Source organism: Mus pahari, chromosome 18 (assembly GCF_900095145.1).
Source record: "Mus pahari chromosome 18, PAHARI_EIJ_v1.1, whole genome shotgun sequence".
Lineage (NCBI taxonomy): Eukaryota > Metazoa > Chordata > Mammalia > Rodentia > Muridae > Mus > Mus pahari.
In genome coordinates, this window is record NC_034607.1 from 49402798 (window position 1) to 49425826 (window position 23029).

A 23029-nucleotide genomic window follows, 5' to 3' on the forward strand; every position below is an offset into this window, starting at 1 on the left:
TGTGTGTGTGTGTGTGTGATGTGTGTGTGTATAGCCTGTCTGTGTGTGTGTGATGTGTGTGTGTATAGCCTGTCTGTGTGTCTGTGTGTGTGTGTGTATAGCCTGTCTGTGTGTGTGTGTATAGCCTGTCTGTGTGTATGTGTGTGTGTGTGTGTGTGTCTGTGTGTATAGCCTGTGTGTGTGTGTGTGTTTGTGTGTGTGTGTGATGTGTGTGTGTGTGTGTGATGTGTGTGTGTGTGTGCCTTTGTCTCCACCTCTGCGCATACATAGAGGTCACCAGAGATCAACCTTGGGGCGTCAGTTTTTAACTTCCGTTATGTGGGGCCCAGGGATTGGAACTCTGGCCACCCAGCTTCATGGCATGTGCCTTTCCCTGCTGAGCCAACTTCCCTGCTCCTAAGTGAGATGTTTAAACTCAAGTTTTCCAGGCTGGTTTTCAATTCTTAGCTTTAGAATTTGAAATTCGAGAATATGACAGGCCCTCATACAATTAAAAAAGAATTGTGGGAATTATGTTTGATAAGATGCTTTCTGTGGTCCTGGGCCCTCAATAAGTATTGTGACAACTGAACCAGGTGGTGGTGGTGCACGCCTTTAGTGCTTTTGAGGCAGATTTCCAGGCCAGCCTGGGCCACAGAGCTGGTTGTAGGACAGCCTGGGCTACACAGAGAAACCCTGTCTTCAAAAACAAAAGCAACAGACAAAGAATTGTTAGCTATGCTTCTGTCCGTGTAGCACCTCATAGGTAAGAATTCTGCTAGGGCCAGGCAGTGGTGGCGCACGCCTTTAGTCCCAGCGCTTGGGAGGCAGAGGCAGGTGGATTTCTGAGTTCGAGGCCGGCCTGGTCTACAGAGTGAGTTCCAGGACAGCCAGGGCTACACAGAGAAACCCTGTCTCAAAAAAAATAAACAAAACAACAACAAAAAGAATTCTGCCAGGTGTTCCAAGTTCACCTGTGTGTTGTGCTTTCTGCATGAAGAGCAGCCAACCTCCTTCCTGCCTGCTGCAGCCTCTTTCTGAATCTCTGCATTCCTCCCACTATCCCCATAGCCTGAACACAGTCTGCTCCAGGCGCGTCTGCCAGGGACAGTGAGCCTCCAGAGGGACAGTGAGCCTCCAGAGGGACAGTGAGCCTCCAGAGGCAGCACTTTTTTTTTTTTTTTTAGAGATGTGTCGCTCAAATTAATCAGAATTATGTCTGTAAATGATATTGGTGCCCCCCCATCCCTTTAAAGATATTAAATGTAATGTCAAAAGAAGTGCACGTAGCCAGGTGTGGTAGTACAGCCCATAATCTCAGTACTCAGGAGAGGAAGAAGAAGGGTGGTATGCTGGCTGGTTTTTGTAGCTTGACACAAGCTACAGGCATGCGAGAAGAGGGATTCTCTTGAGAAAATGCCCCAGTAAGATTGGCCTGTGAACAAGTCTGTTGGGCATTTTCTTGATTAGTGTGGGTGGTGCCACCCCGGTCGGGAGGTCCTGGGCTGTATAAGCAGACTGAGCAAGCCAGCAAGCAGCGCCCCTCAATTGCTTTTACCCCAGCTTCCCACCCTGTCTTGAGCTCCCGTCCTGACTTGAGTGACGCATCATTACTGGCAGTGTGGGTGACGCGGGCCTTTGCCCCTGAGTTGCTTTGGGTGAGTGAGCTATCACTGTAGGAGGAAATGAAGCATCACCACTTGGTCTCTTTGTTTAGCCCATGGGCTCTGGCCCTGCTGCTCATGGCCAAGTCCCTGTCCCCTCCCTGAGTGTCCCCAGCACCCCAGGTAACACCTGCCTGGCTCCGCTCCGGTTGAGCTGGTGCGAGGACCTCTTCGCTCTCAGACTGGAGAACTGGAACAGTTCTCAGTGGACATCACTTGCTCTCCTCTTGGGTGGCATTGTGTCACCATCTGAACAGGGTCACTAGGAACAGGTAGCTTCCTTTTGGTCCCAGTTTTTTATGTTGTCAGTTTTCAACAAATGAGGCTTGTGGAGGGCGTTAGAGGGGAGTTTCCTTCTGGAAGGGAAGGGATTTCTGGAGCCCCCTCCTCTGCCTGCCTGCCTGGGACTTTTCTTTCTTCCTTTCCTCAGTGCTGGTCTTCATAGGTTTTTGTTTTGGAAATGGGGACTAGACTGTAAAACCAGGTTGACCTTGAACTCCATCCTCCTGCCTCAGTCTCTGGTATTACAAGCATTTTTTTCCCTTCCCCAAATGATTTGGCTTATAGTGTACCTATGAGACAAAAGGGGGGTTATTATAAATCTGATTCCTGTATACTCGGGGTAGGGTGTGAGGCCGCCAATGCTGGGCACACAATTTGTTTAGTTTTTTTGTTTTTTGGTTTTTTTTTTTTTTTTTTTTTTTTTGAGACAGTTCTCTTACATCCCATGCTGGCCTTGGGCCGCAGCCTATGATGGCCTTGTTCCGTCTAATCCTTCTCCCTTTATCTCTGAGCACAGGGTCTCAGCACCTCCACTTTTGGATGATGCTGTTCTGGGCTCTGTCTGCACCCTACATGCTCAGAGCTCCTAGCCTCAGGCCTGGGTCTTAAAAATGTCATAGCTTTCTTTCAGTTATTCATTTCCTGCTTCAGGTTCTCATGTCTAAGGGTATTTCCTCTAGTCTAATCCTTCCTTCTACTCTGCCTGCTTCTGTCTGTCTGTCTGTCTGTCTGCCTGCCTGTCTGTCTGTCTGCCTGCCTGCCTGCCTGCCTATCCATCTCCCTCAGTATCTGTGTCTCATGGTTTTTTTAGACAGGGTTTCACTATGTAATCATTGCTGTCCTGGAACTCACTCTGTAGACCAGGCTGGCCTCAAACTCACAGAAATCCACCTGCCTCTGCTCCTCGAGGGCTGGGATTAAAGGCATGCACTGCCATACCCGACTATATATATATATATATATATATATATATATATATATATATATATGATTTATTTATTAATATATCTAAGTACAGTACAGTTATCTTCAGATGCACTTCAGGGCGTCAGATCTCATTACGGATGGTTGTGAGCCACCATGTGGTTGCTGGGATTCGAACTCAGGACCTTCAGTGCTCTTAACCACTGAGCCATCTCTCCAGTCCCCATTTATATTTTATTTTAATTAAGGAATTTTGAGATCTGTAGCCCTGAGCAGGTTAGAACACAACATCTTCCTGCCTCAGCCTCCTGAGTGTTGGTATTTCAGGCGTATGGTGCTGGCATTCGCATCTTAGCTGCCATGTTTCAGTCATTTACTTTAAATTTCATTTATTTTTAAAAAGAAATTTATGCCAGGTGGTGGTGGCACACAACCTTTAATCCCAACATGTGGAAGGCAGAGATAGGAGGATCTCGGAGTTCAAGCCCAGCCTGGTCTACAGAGTGAGTTTCAGGACAGCCAGGGCTACACAGAAACTCTAGCTCAAAAAACCAAAACCAAATATCTATCTATCTTTATTTGTGTGTCTCAGTGTGAGTTGTATGCACACGTGTGCTTGCAGGTATGCCTGCATAAAGGCAGAGGGTGTTAGGTGTTGTTCCTGTAAGATAGGGTCTATTTTGACCCCAGGGATGGGTTTTCTATGCAGGGTTGGAAGGCAGCAAGCCCCAGCGGTCCCTCTGTCTCTGTTCCCAGAGGTGGGGCTACAGTTATTAGTGAGGACACCGGGCTTGTGATGTGGGTGTTAGAATCCTAATCCTGGTCCTTGATTCTTCATCAAGTGTTCTCAGCCACTGAGCCACGCCCAGGCCCTGCTCGTTCACCTGCTCGCTATTTGTGTAAGATGGGTCACTGTGTAGCTCTTGTTTACCTTGAAGTTACACCCAGATGGGCTCTGAATTCCTCCTCTGGGATCACAGGTGTGTACCGCCGTGACTGATTCTGTCATTTTTAACATTGGCGTTCGTCGTCTTCCTTGGCAGTCCAGAGAACTTAATTTAGGGTTGAGATGGCAATGAAAGCTTCGTGTGAAGGTCAGAAGTGATTTGAAGAAAATATCAAATCTGCTACTCTGGTCTGTCGATTCATCTTGCTTTGATATCCCAAGAGGCAGCCTGAGTTGTAACAAGGGATTCTTTGAATTTTGTTTGTGTAGAAGAAACTGAGGAGGAATCGGAGACCACGGTTGAAGCTGACTTGACGGAGAAACAGAAGCACCAGCTGAAACACAGGGAGCTCTTTCTGTCCCGCCAGTACGAGTCGCTGCCTGCAACACATATCAGGTGAGACCTCCTGGAAGGTGCTCTGATGTGCCCTGAAACACTGTGGCCAACACTCTTTTGGAAGCCCTTCCCAAACTCAGCTTGGCATACTGCAAACTTCATACTAGGATTTGATCGTGGAATTTACAGGGTGTGTTAGCATGCAGACGTCCTGAGCAGGCTCTGCCGTGATGCAGGCATCGTCTTGTGGCCTCATCACTGATAGTCTGAGTGTCTGTTAGCATCCCACATAGCAGTGTCTAGTGGGTATTCTCTGGGCAATGCTGTACGTGTTCAGATTGCAGATGTGTGACTCCAGCCCGCGTAGGCTATTTGACTTTTTATTTTCTTATGGGATGGAAACCCTGTACTTCATTACTCGATTACTGGCATCAGCTCTGTGCACTTCTTTAGTTTAAAAAAATTAATAGGTGTGTTTCCTTTTTCTTTTTCTTGACACGCAGGCTAGAGTTATTTGAAAGGAGGGAACCTCAACTGAGAATATACCTCCATAAAAATCAGGCTGTAAGTGAGTCTGTAGGACTTTTTTTTTTTTTTTTTAAATAGTGGCTTTGGCTTCTGCCCATTGTGGGTAGGGTCACCACTGGGCTGGTGGTCCTGGGTTCTATTAGAAAACAGACAGAACAAGTCATGGGAAGAAAGCCAGTAAGCAGCGCCCTCCATGGCCTGTGCTTCAGCTCCTGCTCCAGGTTCCCGTCCTGTGTGAGTCCCTGTCCTGACTTCCTGCAATGATGAACAGTGATGTGGATGTGGAAGACCAGTCAGCCCTTCCCTACCTAACGTGCTTTCTTGTCATGGTTTTTCCCCTGCAGTATTAGAAACCCTAAGACAATAAACAAGTTTGAGGCTAAAAGCTTTATACATAGCTTGTTTCTTCATGGCTGGACATAGATGAGTTCCAGGATAGCAGGTGTATGATGAAGGAACCATTTCTGCTCTACAGTGAGCAATGGCTTTCCTTAGGAGTTAATGTATGCTGTGTGACTTAAGTCCTCTGCAAGGAAATACCAGGTTATGTGAAGATCTTTTCACTAATCAAGCTATTTTCAGAAAGAAAACTAGGTATATATATATATATATATATAATTTTGGTCAAAGAATAGAACATGAAAACATACTGTGAGATTATTTTATTTCAGTTTTTATTAGCACATATTCCACATAATAATGGTTTTCATTATGATAGTGTTATACATTATTTTTTACCTGTGCATATATATATATATATATATATATTTTTTTTTTTTTTTTTTTTGGAGATAAGGTTTCTTATAGCCCAGGCTGGTCTTTAACTTATCATGTAACCAAGGCTGGTCTTGAACTCTCGATCCTCCTGCCCTTACCCCCCAGGTGTTGGGATTACGGGCATCTGTCACTGAGCCCAGATGAAATTTTCTTAAGGATGTGCATAACTAATAAATATTTTTAAAACCATATGTATTAATGATTTACTTGGAAGAAGTTAGAATATGAAGATTCATTTTGAGCTCAAGAAGTTGTGGGGCCAGTCATAGATCTTGTTAGAACAAGAATCTGACAAATGGTTTAAAGAATGTATCCAAAACACACAAGTGTATTTTTAATCTGCCCTTCTGATAGCTTGGAATCTGTTTACAAGTAATGTTGGTTTTCTTTAACAGATTGCTTGGAATGGAAAAATGGTGTTTTTCATCTTCCATAAGGCCTGAGAGAGGGTATTGGAATATAATTATCAAGACACTTATGCGAGGCTTTACCTAGTGACGATGCTTTGAATTATAATGAAGAGACATTTATGCCTTTTCTTCTCCGTTTTCCCCCGTTGAGAGCGGGGAGTGCAGAGCCACGTTTTCTCCTCTGTGGCTCCCCTTTGCAAACAACTGAAGGTAGTTAGAGGCTAGCAAGGCACAGAGCCTAGCTCAGCGGCGGCCCACATGCTGGTGTTGAACAAGTGCACAGTAGAGTGAGTGGTCTTGACATTTTGCTGGGGTTGAAGCCCTGCCCTATCTGCTTCTGCTTCAAAAGGAGAAAATTGCTGAAGCCCCATTGTTCTTTGGCAGCTAGAGGGCTAATTTGGTGAATACTGACTTTCTGTTCTCAGAGACACCATCAAATGCCCAGAATTTTCTCCCTGCTGAATGGAGCAGGGGGAGAGTCTGACAGTGGTATTCTTGAGCCCTCTGGAGTAGGTGAACTTTAATGCTCACTGGCTGTAAGCCTCCCTGTGTGCCTCAGAAGCAAGCCTTTGTTCTCTCTGACTCCACTGGGAATGAGAGAGACCTGGGCTTGTTCTGAGCAGAGCAGGAGGTTCACCTCATATTTGTGAGATGGGGCATACGCGGTGAGCATCAGGTATATTTCCAGGGGTGCAGGAGCTGGACAGAGGCCGTACCCTTCACTCATGTCCTGTGGCTTGGGTCCTTTAGTCATAGATTCTAGGTTGCATGTATTATAAAACACCAAGATTTACTGCTACACCAGCACTCATTATTTTACTATATCAAGTCGTTTTGTGTGTATGTCCAAAGGTTTTCGTACACATGCAAGTGCTGCATGCCTTTGCATGCGCGCCTTGTGATAGATGAGCAGCCCTCCTTCATCTGCCCTCGGTAGGCAGCACACTTACAGTTGGAGAAGGCCAAGGTGCCTCTAGTTAGTGTTGCCGCTTGCCTTGCTTCGTGCTACTGGGGCTTCTGTATTCAGTTTTACCAATGGCCTGGCTTATGTGTGGTTCGTGTTCTAACAGCTATTGAGCCTTTCATGGTAGGGCTGCCTTTCACACACAGCTTTTCATCCACGGCGACTCTCTAAGTAGATTTGTTATTATCCCTGTTTACAGAGGAGGGGGACAAGGCACAGAACAATTTCATACTTGCTCAAGTCTCCTACTTCGTAAGTGGCACGTTCAGATATTGTTGGATCCGTACTTGCAGATATTCAGCATGAATGACTCATACAGAGCCAGTTGCAGAAAAAGATCAGGCACAACGGAAGCTGTGAGGTGACCTGTTGGGAAGGCAGGCTCTTTGACTGTCAACCTCCCATCGTTCTTAGAGAGACTCTAGTCAGCTGGGTAGATCCAAAGTGAAAGCTGTTTATGTATGTTGTTTGATTATTCCAAAAGATAGCTTTACAATGCTAGCTACGTGTAGAAACCAGGAATTAACCCTCTTAACCTAGGTTTATGGATGTGTCCTCTCTCTGTCTGACATTAGCGTCTCCATATCTGCGAGGCACTACGCCTGGCTTTTTAAAAGCTGCTAATGACAGCATTGGTACATGTAACAATTATGTCTGTTCCAGTCTGGGGCACAGCTAGTCATAATTTAAAAAACTAATTCTTTCCTTCTTGCCAGCCCCGAGATCTGGACCACAGCCTTTGAAATTGGGCTTCAGTGTGTCTTGTAAAGGTCTCCTTGGATCCCCACCGATAGCTGGCCCCAGTATGTGCTTTATTTTTTTTTTTAAAGATTTATTTATTTCATGTATATTAGTACATTGTAGTTGTACAGATGGTTGTGAACCTTCATGTGGTTGTTGGGAATTGAATTTAGGACCTCTGCTCGCTCAGTCCCTGCTTGCTCTGGCCCAAATATTAATTTATTATTATAAATAAGTACACTGTAGCTGTCTTCAGATGTACCAGAAGAGGGCGTCAGATCTCATTACTGGTGGTTATGAGCCACCATGTGGTTGCTGGGATTTGAACTCAGGACCTCTGGAAGAGCAGTCAGTGCTCTTAACCGCTGAGCCATCTTATCAGCCCCCAGTATGTGCTTTAGTAACAGGTTTTGGACCTGAATATTTGCTCCCCAAGCTTCTCTTGTTGCAAGGCATGAACAGTGACAGAGACGTCCTTTACATGCTAGAGGACCTTGCCTCAGTTCAGGGACCCCGTCTTCCTTGATGTTTATTTTGGCTGTGCTAGACACCATACTCACCGCTCCCATCCCCCAATAGATTAGGATCTAGGGTCCTGTGTATCTTCAGCCATACTGTGCTTTTTATTTATTTATTTATTTTTCTTTTTCTTTCTTTCTTTCTTTCTTTCTTTCTTTCTTTCTTTCTTTTTTTTTTTTTTTTTTTTTTTTTTTTTTTTTTTTTTTTTTTTTGGTTTTTTCCGAGACAGGGTTTCTCTGTGTAGTCCTGGCTGTCCTGGAACTCACTCTGTAGAACAGGCTGGCCTTGAACTCAGAAATCCGCCTGCCTCTGCCTCCCGAGTGCTGAGATTAAAGGTGTGAGCCACCACACCTGGCTTGCTTTTTATTTTTACTATTCAAAAAATACTTATTGAGTTTTGTTTAAGAGAGATTTACTTTACAAAGTGGGCTGGCCCGGGACTCCTGTCAATCCTGGTCATGGCCTCCCAGCTACTGGGATTACAGCCGTGACCAAAACCTGGTTTCTCAACTATGGTTTTTCAAAATTATTTATTTATTTATTTATTTATTTATTTATTTAACATTTCTTTATTGTATTTGTGGGCCTGTGCACACCATAGTGTGCATGCCATAGTGTATGACTGGAGGTGACTTGGAGTCAGTCCCTCATTTTTCCATATGGGTCCTGGGAGTCAAAACTCAGGCCAGGATCAAACTCAGGTTGTCCCCTTTAGCCGATGGCTAATGCTTTTACCTGCTGAGCCAGATTGCTTCCTTAAAGGGTCCAGAGAAACTATTTCAACCCTGATTTTGGTAACAGTAGCAGGCTACACTGAAGACCCAGCCAGGTGCACAGTCTCCGTGCTTCCGAGATAGCCCGGGACGCTTCTCGAGCAGTTGTGGGGTTCATTTACAGACTGCAGACGTCACGCCCGTTACTGTCCCTCTCCATGCAGAAGACTGGCTACAACCACCATCTGCAGAAAGCGTCCTTGCTGAACTATGCCACGTGGCAACTGCAAAGGAGGAACTGTCTGTCTTAATTCAGTTCTGAGAGTCTCGAACAGCTGGTAAAAATCCTGCACCTTAGGTAAAATTTGCCTAAATAGTTCTGTTCTGTGCAGACTACATCTTAGGCTGTAAGAGCTCAGAGGTCAGCGTCTTGGCGTCCCTTTCTCTTGACTGTGGAGCTGACACAGAGGCTTTCAGAAATGGAAACTTGCCCAGAGTCTACATTTCACTTAAAGGAAACAAAGGTCGTTAGCAGCTATGGGGGACTCTCTTCCCATTTACATGTGGCTTATGTAGACTTCGAGATCGAGGATGGCAATTAGAATGGAGTATTACTTATATCTTATTAGAATTAGAAGTAAAAGATTGGGTGTATGACAAACAGACTGCTCAGGACTTTGGGGGGAAGTGACTTACTTGGAGTTGATATCAAACTTCCATGTGGGCCACAGGTGGAAGATTGGGGTCTCTTTTTATATAGACCGTAGCCAGGCAGAATCTTTTGAGCATTTTGCAGCCACCATGATGGGAGGAATGAAGAAGTGTAAGGCCAATGAGAGGTCTTTGTGAGAAGGGCTACTAGAGTTTTTGAGTTAGCATCTCTGTTTGACAGCCATCAATCATCATTCATAAAAATGATGAAACAATAGAATTTTGTGTTGCTTATATTAGATATTAAGCTAATTGTAAGAATGATAATGATTATGGTAATGGAGTCTGTGCTAGTTAGCTTTTGTCAGAGTCACCTGGGAAGAGGGAAGTTCACTTCAGGAATTGCCTCTGTCAGATTGGCCTGTGGGCATGTCAGTGGACTATTTTCTTGATTAATGATTGGTGAAGGAGGACCTAGCCTACTGTGGGTAGTACCATTCCTGGGCAGATGGTCCTGGGTGGTGTAAGAAATGGAGCTGAGCAAGCCAGGAGGAGCAAGCCAGTGAGCAGCATCCCTCCGTGGTCTCTGCTTCAGCTCCTGCCTCCAGGGACCTGCCTGGCATTCCCAGCTTTCCTCCACGATGGACTATAAGTTGTGAGATGAAATAAATCCTTTCCTCCCCAAGTGGCTTTTTGGTTATGATGTTTATTACAGCAATAGAAATTAAACTAAGGCAGGGTCTTAGTAAGCAGATTAAAGAGTAGACCAACAAAACAAAATTAGCAGAGTGGGGGAAGTGCCACTTACGCCACTGAGATAGCACTTGGCGGCCGGACAAGGATTGTCGAGTTTGAGGTGAGCCTGAGTTTATGCGAGTAAGACCTCAAAACAATCAGAAGAGCTGGAGCAAACTCACATATACAGTGGAGTTATTTGTGGTACAAGTGGCATGGCTGGGGTGTAGAGTGGGATGGTATACCAAGGCCATTGGTGTCATGGGGGAAGGAGAACATTTTTCCTTCCTTCCTTCCTTTGTATCTTTTGGGGTGGAGGGCAGATGGGTGAAGGAGCTTATCTTCTTCGTCTGTCCTTCTGTTTCCCAGTAGTGAGTACCTTTTGCAATGTTTCTCTTTGCCTGGTATTTCCATCTTGGTGCTTAGATTTCTGTCATGGCTGTGGGTGGATGGGATAGGATAAGTCTCTCAGGCACTGTGTAGGCACATTGTCTCTTAGACTGTTTATGCTGTGTCCTAATCCTTCCCTAGTGCCACTGCCTGATGAATAAGTACTCAAGTATATGGACCTGTGTGGGGCATTCTTATTTAAAGTACCACATTGGCCTTTATAGGCTTATAGCCATATCATAATGCAAAAAACAAAACAAAACAAAACAAAACAAAAACATTCAGCTCAACTTCAGAAGTCCCTGTAGTCTCAGCACTGCTTAAAAAGTTCAAAGTTCAGCCGGGCGTGGTGGCACACGCCTTTAATCCCAGCACTCGGGAGGCAGAGGCAGGCGGATTACTGAGTTCGAGGCCAGCCTGGTCTACAGAGTGAGTTCCAGGACAGCCAAGGCTACACAGAGAAACCCTGTCTCGGAGGAAAAAAAAAAGTTCAAAGTTCAAAGTCTATTCTGAGACTCATAGCAATCTCTTAACTTTAAAATCAGAAAGCAGACCACGTGCTTTCTGCACACAGTGGCCCAGACTGTACTTTGCCATTCGAGAGGGAGGAAAGAAAGCCCAGTGAGGAAATCCTGGGCTAAAGCAGAAGCAAGTCGGAAGCCCTGGGGACACCCTGTAGATTTCACATCCCTGTGTCGGAAGCCCTCAGGGTATACTGTAGATTTCCCATTGACTGCAGCATGCCTCTCTCTCTGACTGTTTCTACACCCAGCTCACTGCATTCCTCGACAGACCTCCCACTCTGACTCTGGCATCTCCACCATCTTGGAGTCTCCAGTGAAACCCAGGTTTTGCCTTCACAGGTCACACAGTGGCCTTAGTGGCCTCCCTGGGCCTCCACTTAGGAGCACCCCTGTCGCGTGCCTGGTCTCAGCAGCTCTCCTTATCTACCAAGAGACATTCCACAACCCCTTCCTTGCGCGCTTGACTCTACAGCCAGAATCATGTGGCCAAAGCTTCCAGGTTCTGCTGCTCTGTGGGGCTTGGACTTGGATGGCCCCGTGTTTAGTTACACTTGGACCTTTTGTCTGATGTTGATGGTTCCCTTAATTCCTTTCACGAGTTGGAAGTTTAGCTGGGTGGGGTCTTGTCCTGAGCCCACCACTCCCTTTATTCCATTCAGAACCAGGCTTCTCTCTTTGAGCACTGGCATTGGCACCATGATTTTTTCCTGCTTCTCCTTTTGTTCTCCAAGTGTATATTTTGTATTTCTCCTTGTCCCACTTTCTCCTTTTCATTGTAGGTTTGCATAAGAGTGACCACTAGCAACCACATGCAACGGCCAGTGCTAGGCTATCTTGAAATCTTCTCTGCCAAATCCATTAATCCAAAAGTTCTTCAGCTTAGCCTCAGGCACATTTTTAGGACAATGGCAAAAAGCAGCCATGTTCTTTGACAAAATATTACAAGAATGGTCTCTGGCCACTTACTAATATTCTTCTCCTCTGAAACTTCTTGATCTGAGCTGCCACAGTTAATAGTGCCCTCAGCACCGCTGTCTTCCATGCAGGTCCCACTGAAAGCATCCAACTTCTTTATACTCCAAAGTTCCAAAGCCTTCCAACTGACGGCATGGCCAGTTCTATCACAGCAACACTCCACTCCGTGGTACTAATCTCTGTCTTCGTCACTGTCCCATTGCTACGAAGAGAACACCATGACCAAGGCAACTCTTAGAAAAGAAAACATTTGACTGGGGTTGGCTTAACAGTTTCAGAGATTTAGTCCATTATCATCACAGTAAGGAGCATGGGGGCGGGCAAGCGTGGTGCTGGAGGAATAGCTGAGAGCTACATCCTGATCACAGATACAGAGGGGCTGCATGGTGGGGTGGGGGTGGGGTGGGGGGAGCAGAGACTAGATGGGTCCAGATGGCCTGGTTTGAGTTTTTGAAACCTCAAAACCCACCCCCCACTGATACCTTTCCTATAAGGCCACACCTCCTAATCCTCAAATAGTGCCCCTTCTCAATGACTCAGTATTCAAATATATACGCCTATGAGGGCCACCCTTGTTTAAACCACCACATGCTGTTTGGTTGTCTCCTTTTGAGGCCATGGGCCCTTCCCTGCCTCATTGGAGCCACTAGTTGACAGCAGTATGGAGTTGTGTGATCAAAACTCACACTGTTCCTTCTTTGTAAAGGAACTGGAAAAGTTCTTTGCCAAAATCCTACAAGAATGGTGTCCAGGCCACTTACTAGTATTCTTACTAATGTTCTTTGAAGAAAAACTTCCTTTTGGTGAGCATTCGATTGTGTTGGCATTTCAAAAAAAACAAAACAAAACAAAACAAAACAAAAAAACCCACTCCATTATTTTTATGACGGGAGAAGGAAAATGAGTGCTGGCTCTTCTATTCAAAACCAGATGAAGGGCTGGATGGAGGCATAGCTCAGTGTGTGCAGGACTGTGGGCTCCATGCCAAACACCAAACCCAAACCCCCAGCCAGATGGACTGTGGCAGACCTGGAGCTGCTCCTCTGCGGCCGCTCTCTTGACTGGCCGTTCTCCATAAGGGCAGGGGTCCCTCCTCCCAGCACCGCTCCCTTCTCCTGTTGGTCCCTATCTTTTATTCTTGGGTAGAGAGTGGTGTTGCCCTGCTGACGGATGATGTGCTTGTATGGAGTTCCGTTTGTCCTGCTCAGTCTCGTCCCTTAAAGGACTTCTCTGAAATCTTCCACCTGCTGACGGAGCCCTGGGTTTGGGGCCTTTTTAATTCTCTCCTTATCACTTTAAGGCATCTCCGAAAACACTCGTGTGGGCTTTCCTGCCATTTGTTAATTCATCACTCAAAATAACCCTACTCCCGCCCCATTGAAATGTCTGAAACTTACTTCATTCAGACCAGTGAATTAAAATACAGTACAGTCGGTGTAGGTGAAGCTGAACATACTTTTGAAGCTCTGATACGGAGAGTGTGAGAGAGAATTTTATTGTCTCGGGATTTCTCTCTTTTTGAAAAATCTATTGTGACTGAAGTTATTCAGCATTGGTAAAGCATTTCATACCTAGAGCAATAAATGTTTGAAGGTAGAAGTTTTCTTTAGGTGGCTTACATATGGAGGCTACTAAAAAATTAAGCTCCTATAAATAAAATGCTTTAAATGCTCTGAATGGCTATAGTTAGTAGCTAGGGATAGATGGGCAGGACTGATTGAGGTGGCAGTGAAGAGTAGCTGCGCCCAGCTTGGATGAATCTTTTTGTAACCTGGAACCCAAAGCGGCAGGTGACAAATTAGCCCTTTTGTATGTTAAGATCACAGAAAGCTGATAAGCCTACCCACATCTCAGAAATGGCACTTTCATTTTTGATGTGTGTGGGGGAGTGACGTGATAAATGAACAGGGTTCAGAAATAAAAATATTAAAAAAAATGGATGCATGAATAAATATCTCACTCTTGCAGCACCCATCAGTGTTTCTAGACTCTTCTGAAAACTTTCCCAAACTCTTTGCTGATGTAAAAGCAATGCAGGTGGCCGTGCCTTTGTGAGCCTCATGCTCTGTACACTGTGACGCTGGTATGCTGTGCCCCCTCTCAACATCCCCAGTGCCATGGGGTGGAGCCCCGGGCCTCATGCTTGCTAAACGTTACTGTGCCATTGGGCCACACCTCTACCATGCCACATTTACTGGAGGTTGGACCTAGGTTATGTCACATGCCAGAGATGCCCTGTATACCCAGCTAGAGCCCCTAAACGTTTCCCTTTCCCTTTGACACAGGTTCTTGCTGGAACTCACTCTGCAGGTTAAGAAGTCTTGAACTTAAGACAGGGTTTCTCTGTGCAGCCCTGGCTGTCCTGGAACACATTTTGCAGACCAGGCTGGCCTTGAACTCAGAGATCTACCTGCCTCCCGAGTGCTAGGATTAAACAATTTTGAACTTGTGATTTGTCTGTCTCAGCCTCTTAGGATGGGATTATAGGCCTACATTATTAGCCTAGGCTGCCCATTCTCTTCTGTGAATGCTTTAAATTTTTGATTTATTTAATCTCTAACTAATGGATGTTTGGTTCATTTTGATCTTTTGCTGTTGAAAACAATGCTGCAAAGAATAAGTTTTACACAGTTCATGTATACTGCATGATTGTGAATGCACATGCAAAATAAGTTGGGGTTCAGGAATCGCCATACCAATCATACAAACGCTGACCCCAGTTAAGCAGAATAGCTTACACATACCATAAGACTGAAGGCTTAGTACTGAAAAAAGGACTCAGAAGTCTAATTGTGGCACTAGCCTGCTCTCAGGGTAGGCTTTGTATTGGAGAAACCAGGTTCATAAGTTCAAAAGCAAGCAGTGAGGTGGTATAACATTTTGTCTAACTAGACAGAGCATCATCAGCTCATCTTCAAGCTGATTGGTCCTGAGTGAGGTAAGAGGGGTGGTGAACAGGGGAATTTCAGAACTCTGAGTTAACAGACTACAAGAGATTCAGCAATAACTTTTTGGCTTATTAGTATCATTTCTCAGTGTCACCTATAGATAATTACTTCTGGGAAGTAGAGTCTGAGAACCTGAACTTAATTCCACCTTATGAGTACAATGGACACTGAATACAAAATAGCTACAGTTATGTTAAAAGAAGCAGGCCTCAACCAAACTGTGCCAGCTTGGCAAGCTAATGAAGCTTTCTGTCCTTCCTATGTCTTTCTGTTCTTCCTGTGTCTTTCTGTCCTTCCTGTGTCTTACTTCATATAAGCAATGAAACAGAACTCCAGTGTGAGTTATTTAAGTAGTTTTAAAGAAGCTCTAATGAAGATAATTTTCTTCTTGCACATTACTTTAAGAAATTAGATTTATTTATTTATTTATTTATTTTTACAATTTTCTTGGTTATCTGTAAATAAAAATTTAATTAGCCAAAAGGATGACATCAATGACTCTTAAGTAATGTTTCAGGGTTCTATAGCCACCTGGATTCACAGGTACATAACCATACACACACACACACACACACACACACACACACACACACACTTTACAGTTAAAAGAGTATTTTCATTTAAAAATAATTTGAGCATACTGAAACTACTTAGTTCACCTAATTCTGCTCTTAACGTTAACAGTAGATTGGGGGTTTTGGGGAAACACAGTGAGCAAGGAAATCACACTACAGCCATGTATGGGGGTCTCCTTCCGTCTTTCCCCCCCCCTTCCTTGTCAGGCCTCATGCATACTATTCTAGCGCAAGTTCATCCTCAATCTCTAATACGCTTTTCTTAAAAAAAATAATAATTAAAAATTTTTATACAACATATTTTGGTCATATTCTTTCCCAGCTCTTCCCAGCTCTGCCCTACCTCCCTGTCCACTGAACCTCTGGTTCTCTCTCTCCCTTTCACTCAGAAATAAACAGGAACAACAATAAAACAAAATAAATCAAAACAGAAAACTTTTTTTAAAAAAAAGAATGAGACAAAGACAAAAATGCCCACCAAACCCCCCAAAATAAAAAGACAAGCAAATCAACAACATAAACATGAAGTCTGGGTGTGTGGTGTCTGCCCTGGGGTTGTAGAAATATTTAATCCTGGCCCGGGGCTTCTCCCCCACCTTTTACCATTTAGTTCCTGGATAAAAGATACACTCAGCCTTTATATTTACAATAAACCTTAGACAGTACATGAGCCAGACAGCTACCTACCCTCATGCTGTTAAAATCTTTTTTCCTATCGATACCCCCAAGTTATTATGTTTCATCTGAGCTGCTCTTTACTTCAATTGGCCAGCCTTCTGGACCACGTTTTCATGACTCACCTAACCCATGGGGTTCTCCTTCCTTCTCCTGTACCACCACCTCTTCCTCTTCCTCTTCCTCTTCCTCTTCCTCTTCCTCTTCCTCTTCCTCTTCCTCCTCCTCCTCCTCCTCCTCCTCCTCCTNCTCCTCCTCCTCCTCCTCCTCCTCCTTCTCTTTCTCCTCCTGTTTCTCCTAAGACCCCAAGCCTGAGAAACCTAAACCGCACCTATGTCTCCTCTCCCCAGCCTTTGGCTGTTGGCATCTTTATTCACCAATCAGAAGTAGTATCAGTCTTGGAGGCCCAATATTAGCATTAGAACACAAGCAGCATCGGGCCAACCGACTGCAACCTGGAATGTGGTTGATAAACCCAGTGATACTCCATTGGAGAGAACTGATGTTCCCTTTCTCAGAAGGCATCGATTGCAAACGGCTTCTTGGTTAAGGGAGGGACCCTGTCTTAGTTAGGGCTCTACTGCTGCAAAGGGACACCAAGACCAACACAACTCTTATAAAGAAAACCATTTAATAGGGCCGGGTTACAGGTTCAGGGGTTCAGTCCATTATGATGGGAACATGGCAGTGTGCAGGCCGACTTGATGCTGGAGGAGCTGAGAGTTCTACATCTTGATCCAAAGGCAAGGACATCCTCTAGCAAGGCCACACCTCCTAACAGTGCCACTCCCTAGGGCCAAGCATTCAAATACTCGAATCTAGGGAGGACAAACCTATTCAAACCACCACAAATCCTGTCTGTTTTTCTTTCTCGGTGCTGGGATCTGTCTGGTTCGCAGCTGCGCGGGCCCTGTGCATGCTGTCACAGTCTCTGACAGCCCCACTGTGTCTGGAATGCAGTGTCCTTGCCGAGGAGCATGTCTCGCCTTAGGTGCTGATGTACTTTAGTCCGACTGCATCTTGGTGCGGAGGAGCACAGTCCATCCTGTGCATTGGTGTCTCTCCTCACGTCCTGTGCACTGGTCTCTGTCCTCACATATTCTGTGCTGTGTACTGGTCTATCCTCACGTCCTCCGTCCTGTGCACCGGTCTCTGTCCTCACATCTTCTGTGCTGTGCACTGGTCTATCCTCACGTCCTCCATCCTGTGCACTGGTCTCTGTCCTCACGTCCTCTGCCCTGTGCACTGGTCTCTGTCCTCACGTCCTCCGCCCTGTGCACTGGTTTCTGTCCTCACGGTCTCTGTGCCGTGAGGCTGTCCTGATGTTAACCGATGTCGTCTCTGTCTTCCGACCTGGAGAGGACCGTCTTCCTATACTTTGTTTGGAACTTCCTGTTCCCCGTATGAAAGGGTACAGAGGTCTGGCAGAGGGTTTTCCTTCTCTGAGTCCTCTTTGATGTTTCTTTTCCTATTTGTTACCAAGTCTGTGTTCTTCACATGCTGCGGGCACACTGGATCTCCCCTAACACTACGTGATGTTGTCTCTTATTTACAGACTCCACGGACACTGAATCTAAACTTCAACCTTCCTTTCTTGGCTTTCTAATTCCTTTTAGCACTTAGACGTCAGGTGATGGAGTTTCTTCCTGCTGCTGCTGCTGCTGCTTGGTTCTGGCTTTGGTTTTGTAGATACTGGGCTTACATCACCCAGGCTCGCCTTAACCGCCCTAGGTAACCAAGGATGACTTTGAACTTCCGGTGCTCCTGCTTCTATCGCCCAAGTGATGGGTCTAGGCAGGCCCTGCCCCTCTCCCGTTTACCAAGCGCTAGAGATCAGACCCAGGGCTTCATGCCTAGTAGGCAAATGCTCTCTCTCCTTGGCTGTACCCTCAGCTTCCCAAATTGCCTTCTCTTAACTTTCGTTAGTTAAAATCATTCTGTTGAAGCATTACGACAGAAAGTGTTTGAATAGAATGTGTAGAAGCATCTAGACTGCTTCTCTTCTTTGTCCCATTCTACTTGTAATCTAAAAACCTACAAAACCACACTCGTGAATAAGCACTCTAAAACGTTAGGGATTATTAGCCGGCAATATGTAGAACAGTGGCTCTCAGTGAAGGTGGCCTCCCACTGAACGTTAAATGGGCCCGGGTGGCTTTGCTTGTCACAAATGGACACTGATGTTATCTGGGTTGATGTTGCTGCTACCCATAACAACAAAGACAAACCCATTCCCATGGCAGCCAGTAGTGCCAAGCCCAACACACCTGATGGAGAATTAGCAGCTTTGTGTTGGTGTGTGTGTGTGTGTGTGTGTGTGTGATGTATAATAGCTACATGTATCAGTGCAGTTTACCTGCTTAAGATCCTTCCTTTAGCTTTAACTTAATTTTTAAAAGAAATCATACACACACACACACACACACACACACACACACCTCCAAAGCATTCATGTACTTTATTCCCATTCTGTACCCATTTTCAGTTCCCCTGAAAATGACTTCTACATATACCATTGGTTGTTTTTTGTTTGTTTGTTTTTGTTTCTTTTTCCGGTTTTGTTTGTTTTTCTACTGTCCTGCCCTCTCTTTCCCTCTGTCTCTGAGGCAGGGTTTCACACAGTGGCCCAGTTTGTTAGTTACATTTCTGTTGCTGTGATACCACAATTAAGGCAACTTACAGAAGAAAGACTTTATCTGAGCCCACTGTCAGGGAGGCAGAGCAGCAAGCAGCAGGCTGGGTAGCTGGAATGGGAAGCTGGGTAAGAAGCGGGAAGCTGGGCAGGAAGTGGGAAGCTGGGCAGGAGGCTAGGCAGGAAGCGGGAAGCTGGGCGGGAAGCTGGGCAGGAAGCAGGAAGCTGGACAGGAAGCTGGGCAGGAAGCGGGAAGCTGAGAGGGAACTGGGAGCAGACAGAAGCTATAATCTGAAGCCTGACCCAGTGCTGTATCCCTCAGCAAGGCTGTCCCCAAGGCTCCCCAGGCAGTGCCACTAACCAGGAACCTATTGTTCAGTTGCCCAGGCCTGTGGGGCTCACCCAGAGAGCCTGGAACTCACTTCGAAGATTGGGTGACTTTAAGCTTGTGATCCACTCTTAAGAATCGCAAGTGCTAGGATTACAAGTGTGGGCCATTATTCCTGGTTCAAACAAATTTTAGGGAACTTTTAAAAAACAAACAGAACAAAAACAAAAACAAAAAAACAAAATGGAAAAGAGAGGTCCTCCTCACCCCAGATCTTAGAAAACTTTCATTTAAAAACTTTAAATTGATTTATTTGGGTTTTTTTTGTTTTGTTTTGTTTTGTTTTTTGTTTTTTTGGGTTTTTTTTTGGTTTTTCAAGACAGGGTTTCTCTGTATAGCCCTGGCTGTCCTGGAACTCACTTTGTAGACCAGGCTGGCCTCGAACTCAGAAATCCGCCTGCCTCTGCCTCCCAAGTGCTGGGATTAAAGGCGTGCGCCACCACGCCTGGCTAAATTGATTTATTATTGTTGGTTTTTTTTCTTTGTTTTGTTTTTGAGACAGATGTCACTCGGTAGCCCTGGCCTAGAACTCCCCAGGGAGCAAGCAGCTTTTGCTTCCTGAGTACTGGGACCGAAGGTGTGCGTGGCCATGCCTGTTGCGGTAAATCTCCACCCAAATATGCCTCGGCAATAAAAACACAACACAGTTAATATGAATACATGCCGTGAGCCTAGGTTGGGCAGATCTACCGCTACACTACCATCTTCCACATCTATGAGGCCCCTGAGAACTTGGGGTTTCTCCAGGCCAGGTGCTTCTGCTCGGCTTCTGTTCTTCTTCCTTCTCTGTGTCCTCTCCCTCTTCCATTTTCTCCTTCTCTCTCTCCCTTCCACTCCACCTTCCCTTTTATCTGCCCAAACATCAGCTCTCCTTTTTTTTTTTTTTTTTTTAATAAAGCTTTTATTATATGTAAGTACACTGTAGCTGTCTTCAGACACTCCAGAAGAGGGAGTCAGATCTTGTTATGGATGGTTATGAGCCACCATGAGGTTGCTGGGATTTGAACTCTGGACCTTCGGAAGAGCAGTCAGGTGCTCTGAGCCATCTCACCAGCCCAGCTCTCCTTTATTTTACAAATTAAGGTGGGAAGCAGGTTTCCAGGAAATCACCTGAGTGCTGACTCCTTCCTTGTTCACCACCACTCACAGGAGAACGGAATTAATATAAAATATAATTAGCCCCACGGCTATCCACAGCATGGGCCCACTCAGAAAATTCGTTTTTGATCAGTGTTTTAACATTTTAGTTGTGGTGTTTTGTTTTGTTTGCTTTTAATTGGTGGTTTTCTTTGAGTAGTACTTCACCCTAGTGATCTGAGCGATTGGTGCTTGTTTATGTGGTGTTTGGCTTTGCGTGTTTGCATGGTTATTGTGGCTTAGAGTAACTTGTTCTAAACCAATGGAGAATAACTTTGAAAGTAGTTGTCATCCGTCCTCATCCGTAGCCGGTTTCTCTCATAGCTTACCTCTTAACAGAGTCTCAGCCTGGCATGGTGGCACACACCTTTAACCTCAGCACTTGAGAAGCAGAGACAGGTCTGCATCTGTGAGTTCAAAGCCAGCCAGGACTACATAGTAAGACCTGCCTCCCACTTCTGAAGTCACCCTCCTGAGGCTCCACCCCAGGTCTCAATTCCAGGATGCGGGAACCTTACTTACTTTGCCTCTTGCTCTGCAGGAATCATTTAAAGTTGAATTAGCCTTTACAGCAGTCCCAGGAATGGCCAGTTGGCTACATCCTGACACATAATGCACATTATTTCCAAGTTCCCATAAAGAGGTCTGACTATGATTGTATGTGCTGGTTTGTATAGGGATGACTGAAGACCCCTTGTGCACGATTTCACCTCAGTGCTTACATAGACAGAGTCTCACTGTTAGCCTGAGGGTCTCGCTGGGTTCTTCTTGTAATGAATAATTAGGAAGCGCCTGTAAGGTGTCTTTTGTAATGATTTTTTGTCTAGTAACATTGCCAGTTCTGGCTGGCCTCTAAATGCCCGTCACCAGGCTTTATTGTACAGGTCACTGGAGACCAGGACTGCAAAGTTGATCTGAAGAGTCTCAATATGTCCCCTTGCTGTCACCGAGACTTTCATCTACACTCAGGACCTGAGTGTTCCTTGCTAGTACTTAACTGCTGTGACTGTAATGCCTGTCATGTGTTCCTTTCTTTACCAGGGGGAAGTGCAGCGTGGCCCTGCTGAACGAGACGGAATCAGTGTTGTCATACCTTGACAAAGAGGTAACTTGCAGCTGTCTCTGCTTTTGTTTTCTCTCCATTACTTCATATGAAGCTCACACCTTGGATGTCCTTTTGGGCCAGTGTGTTATTGTGCCATCCTGGCAAGGGGACACCGATCAGAGTGCGTTTGGGCAGTAGCGTTGTCCGGGCTAAAGGGAGAGCCAGCAAAAGCAGTGGCATTTGTTACTTGCCAGTGAGAGGCTCAGGACAGGGATGTGGGTGTTTATCTCTGAGTCCTGTTCCTTCTCCCTCTGGCCCTTGGTTTTGAGTAAATGGCTCACGCTCTAGGGGCTCTGCAGAATTCCTAAGAATTTAGTGGCCAGGCCACTGTGCTTATTAACTCTTGGGCACTGGAGCCTTTTTTGGTTATGTTGTTTTTTAAAATTATTATTATTATTATATGTTTGTGTGTCTGCCCACATGCACATAAATGTAATGGCTACAGGGCCATTCTTGTCATTCTCATGGATGCTACTGTATGCAGAAAGAGGTCACAGGACAACTTGGTAGACTCACTTCTGTCCATCTACCTTTTTTTATTTTTTTATTTTTATTTTAAGATTTATTTATCTATTTTATGTATGAGTACGCTGTGGCTGTGTTCAGACATAACAGATCCCATTACAGATGGTCATAAGTCACCATGTAGGTTCTAGGAATTAAACTCAGGATCTCTGGAAGAACAGTCAGTGCTCTTAAGAGCCATCTCTCCAGCCCCCATCTACCTTTTTATGTGGGTTGCGGGGATCAAACTCAGGTCATTAGTCTTGGGCTGCAAGCAACCTTTCCTCTCTGAGTAGTCTCGCTGGCCTTACTGATGAGCTTTTACAGAACCAGTGGAATCTTCAGTGTGAGGGCTGGTTGGTGGTAAACGCTGTAGTTAGTTACAGCTGTTTCTATCCTTATAGTCATGACTACACATTACAGCTGGGACGAGAATGACAGAATTATAATAACTGGTTAACGGAATTTGCATAGTGATATTAACAAACCACCTGGATGGGGCAGAGGGATGGCTCAGTGGTTAGGAGCACTTGATGCTCTGTAAAGGACCTGGGTTCAGTTCTCAGCACCCACTTGGCAGCTTATGACCACCTGTAAGTCCAGTTCCAGGGGATCTAGTGCCCTTTCCTGTCCTCTGTGGGTTCCAGGATTGTGTAATACACAGACATACATGCAGGCGAACACTGATACACATAAAGTAAAAATAAACACATCTTAAAAACCACACATGTGTATATTTAGTCAATATATGTGGCTTTTTGTTTGCTTGCTTGCTTTTGAGACAGTCTCACTATGTGTGTATGTATACATGTATGTATGTATGTATGTTTGTATGAATGCATGCATGAGCTCACAGAGGTCCTCCTGCCTCTGTCTCCTGAGTGCTGGGACTAAAAATGTAATCATTACACCCCAGCTTCATTTTGTTTTTGAAGCACAGTTTTAGCTGGGCAGTGGTGGCGCACACCTTTAATCCCACCCAGCACTTGGGAGGCAGAGGCAGGTG

At 45.3% G+C, this 23029-nt stretch overlaps 1 protein-coding gene across 5 annotated transcripts in view; it reads left to right on the forward strand.

Moving 5' to 3' along the window:
- Mta3 (metastasis associated 1 family member 3) overlaps positions 1-23029 on the forward strand; it is a 121834-nt gene that overhangs the window by 30494 nt on the left and 68311 nt on the right. For all 5 annotated transcript variants that reach the window (XM_029531306.1, XM_021217433.2, XM_029531305.1 and 2 more), the window contains exons 4-5: positions 4066-4192; positions 21456-21519. In XM_029531306.1, coding sequence (XP_029387166.1) covers positions 4066-4192; positions 21456-21519 — 191 coding nt within the window. The remainder of the gene's footprint in view (positions 1-4065; positions 4193-21455; positions 21520-23029) is intronic.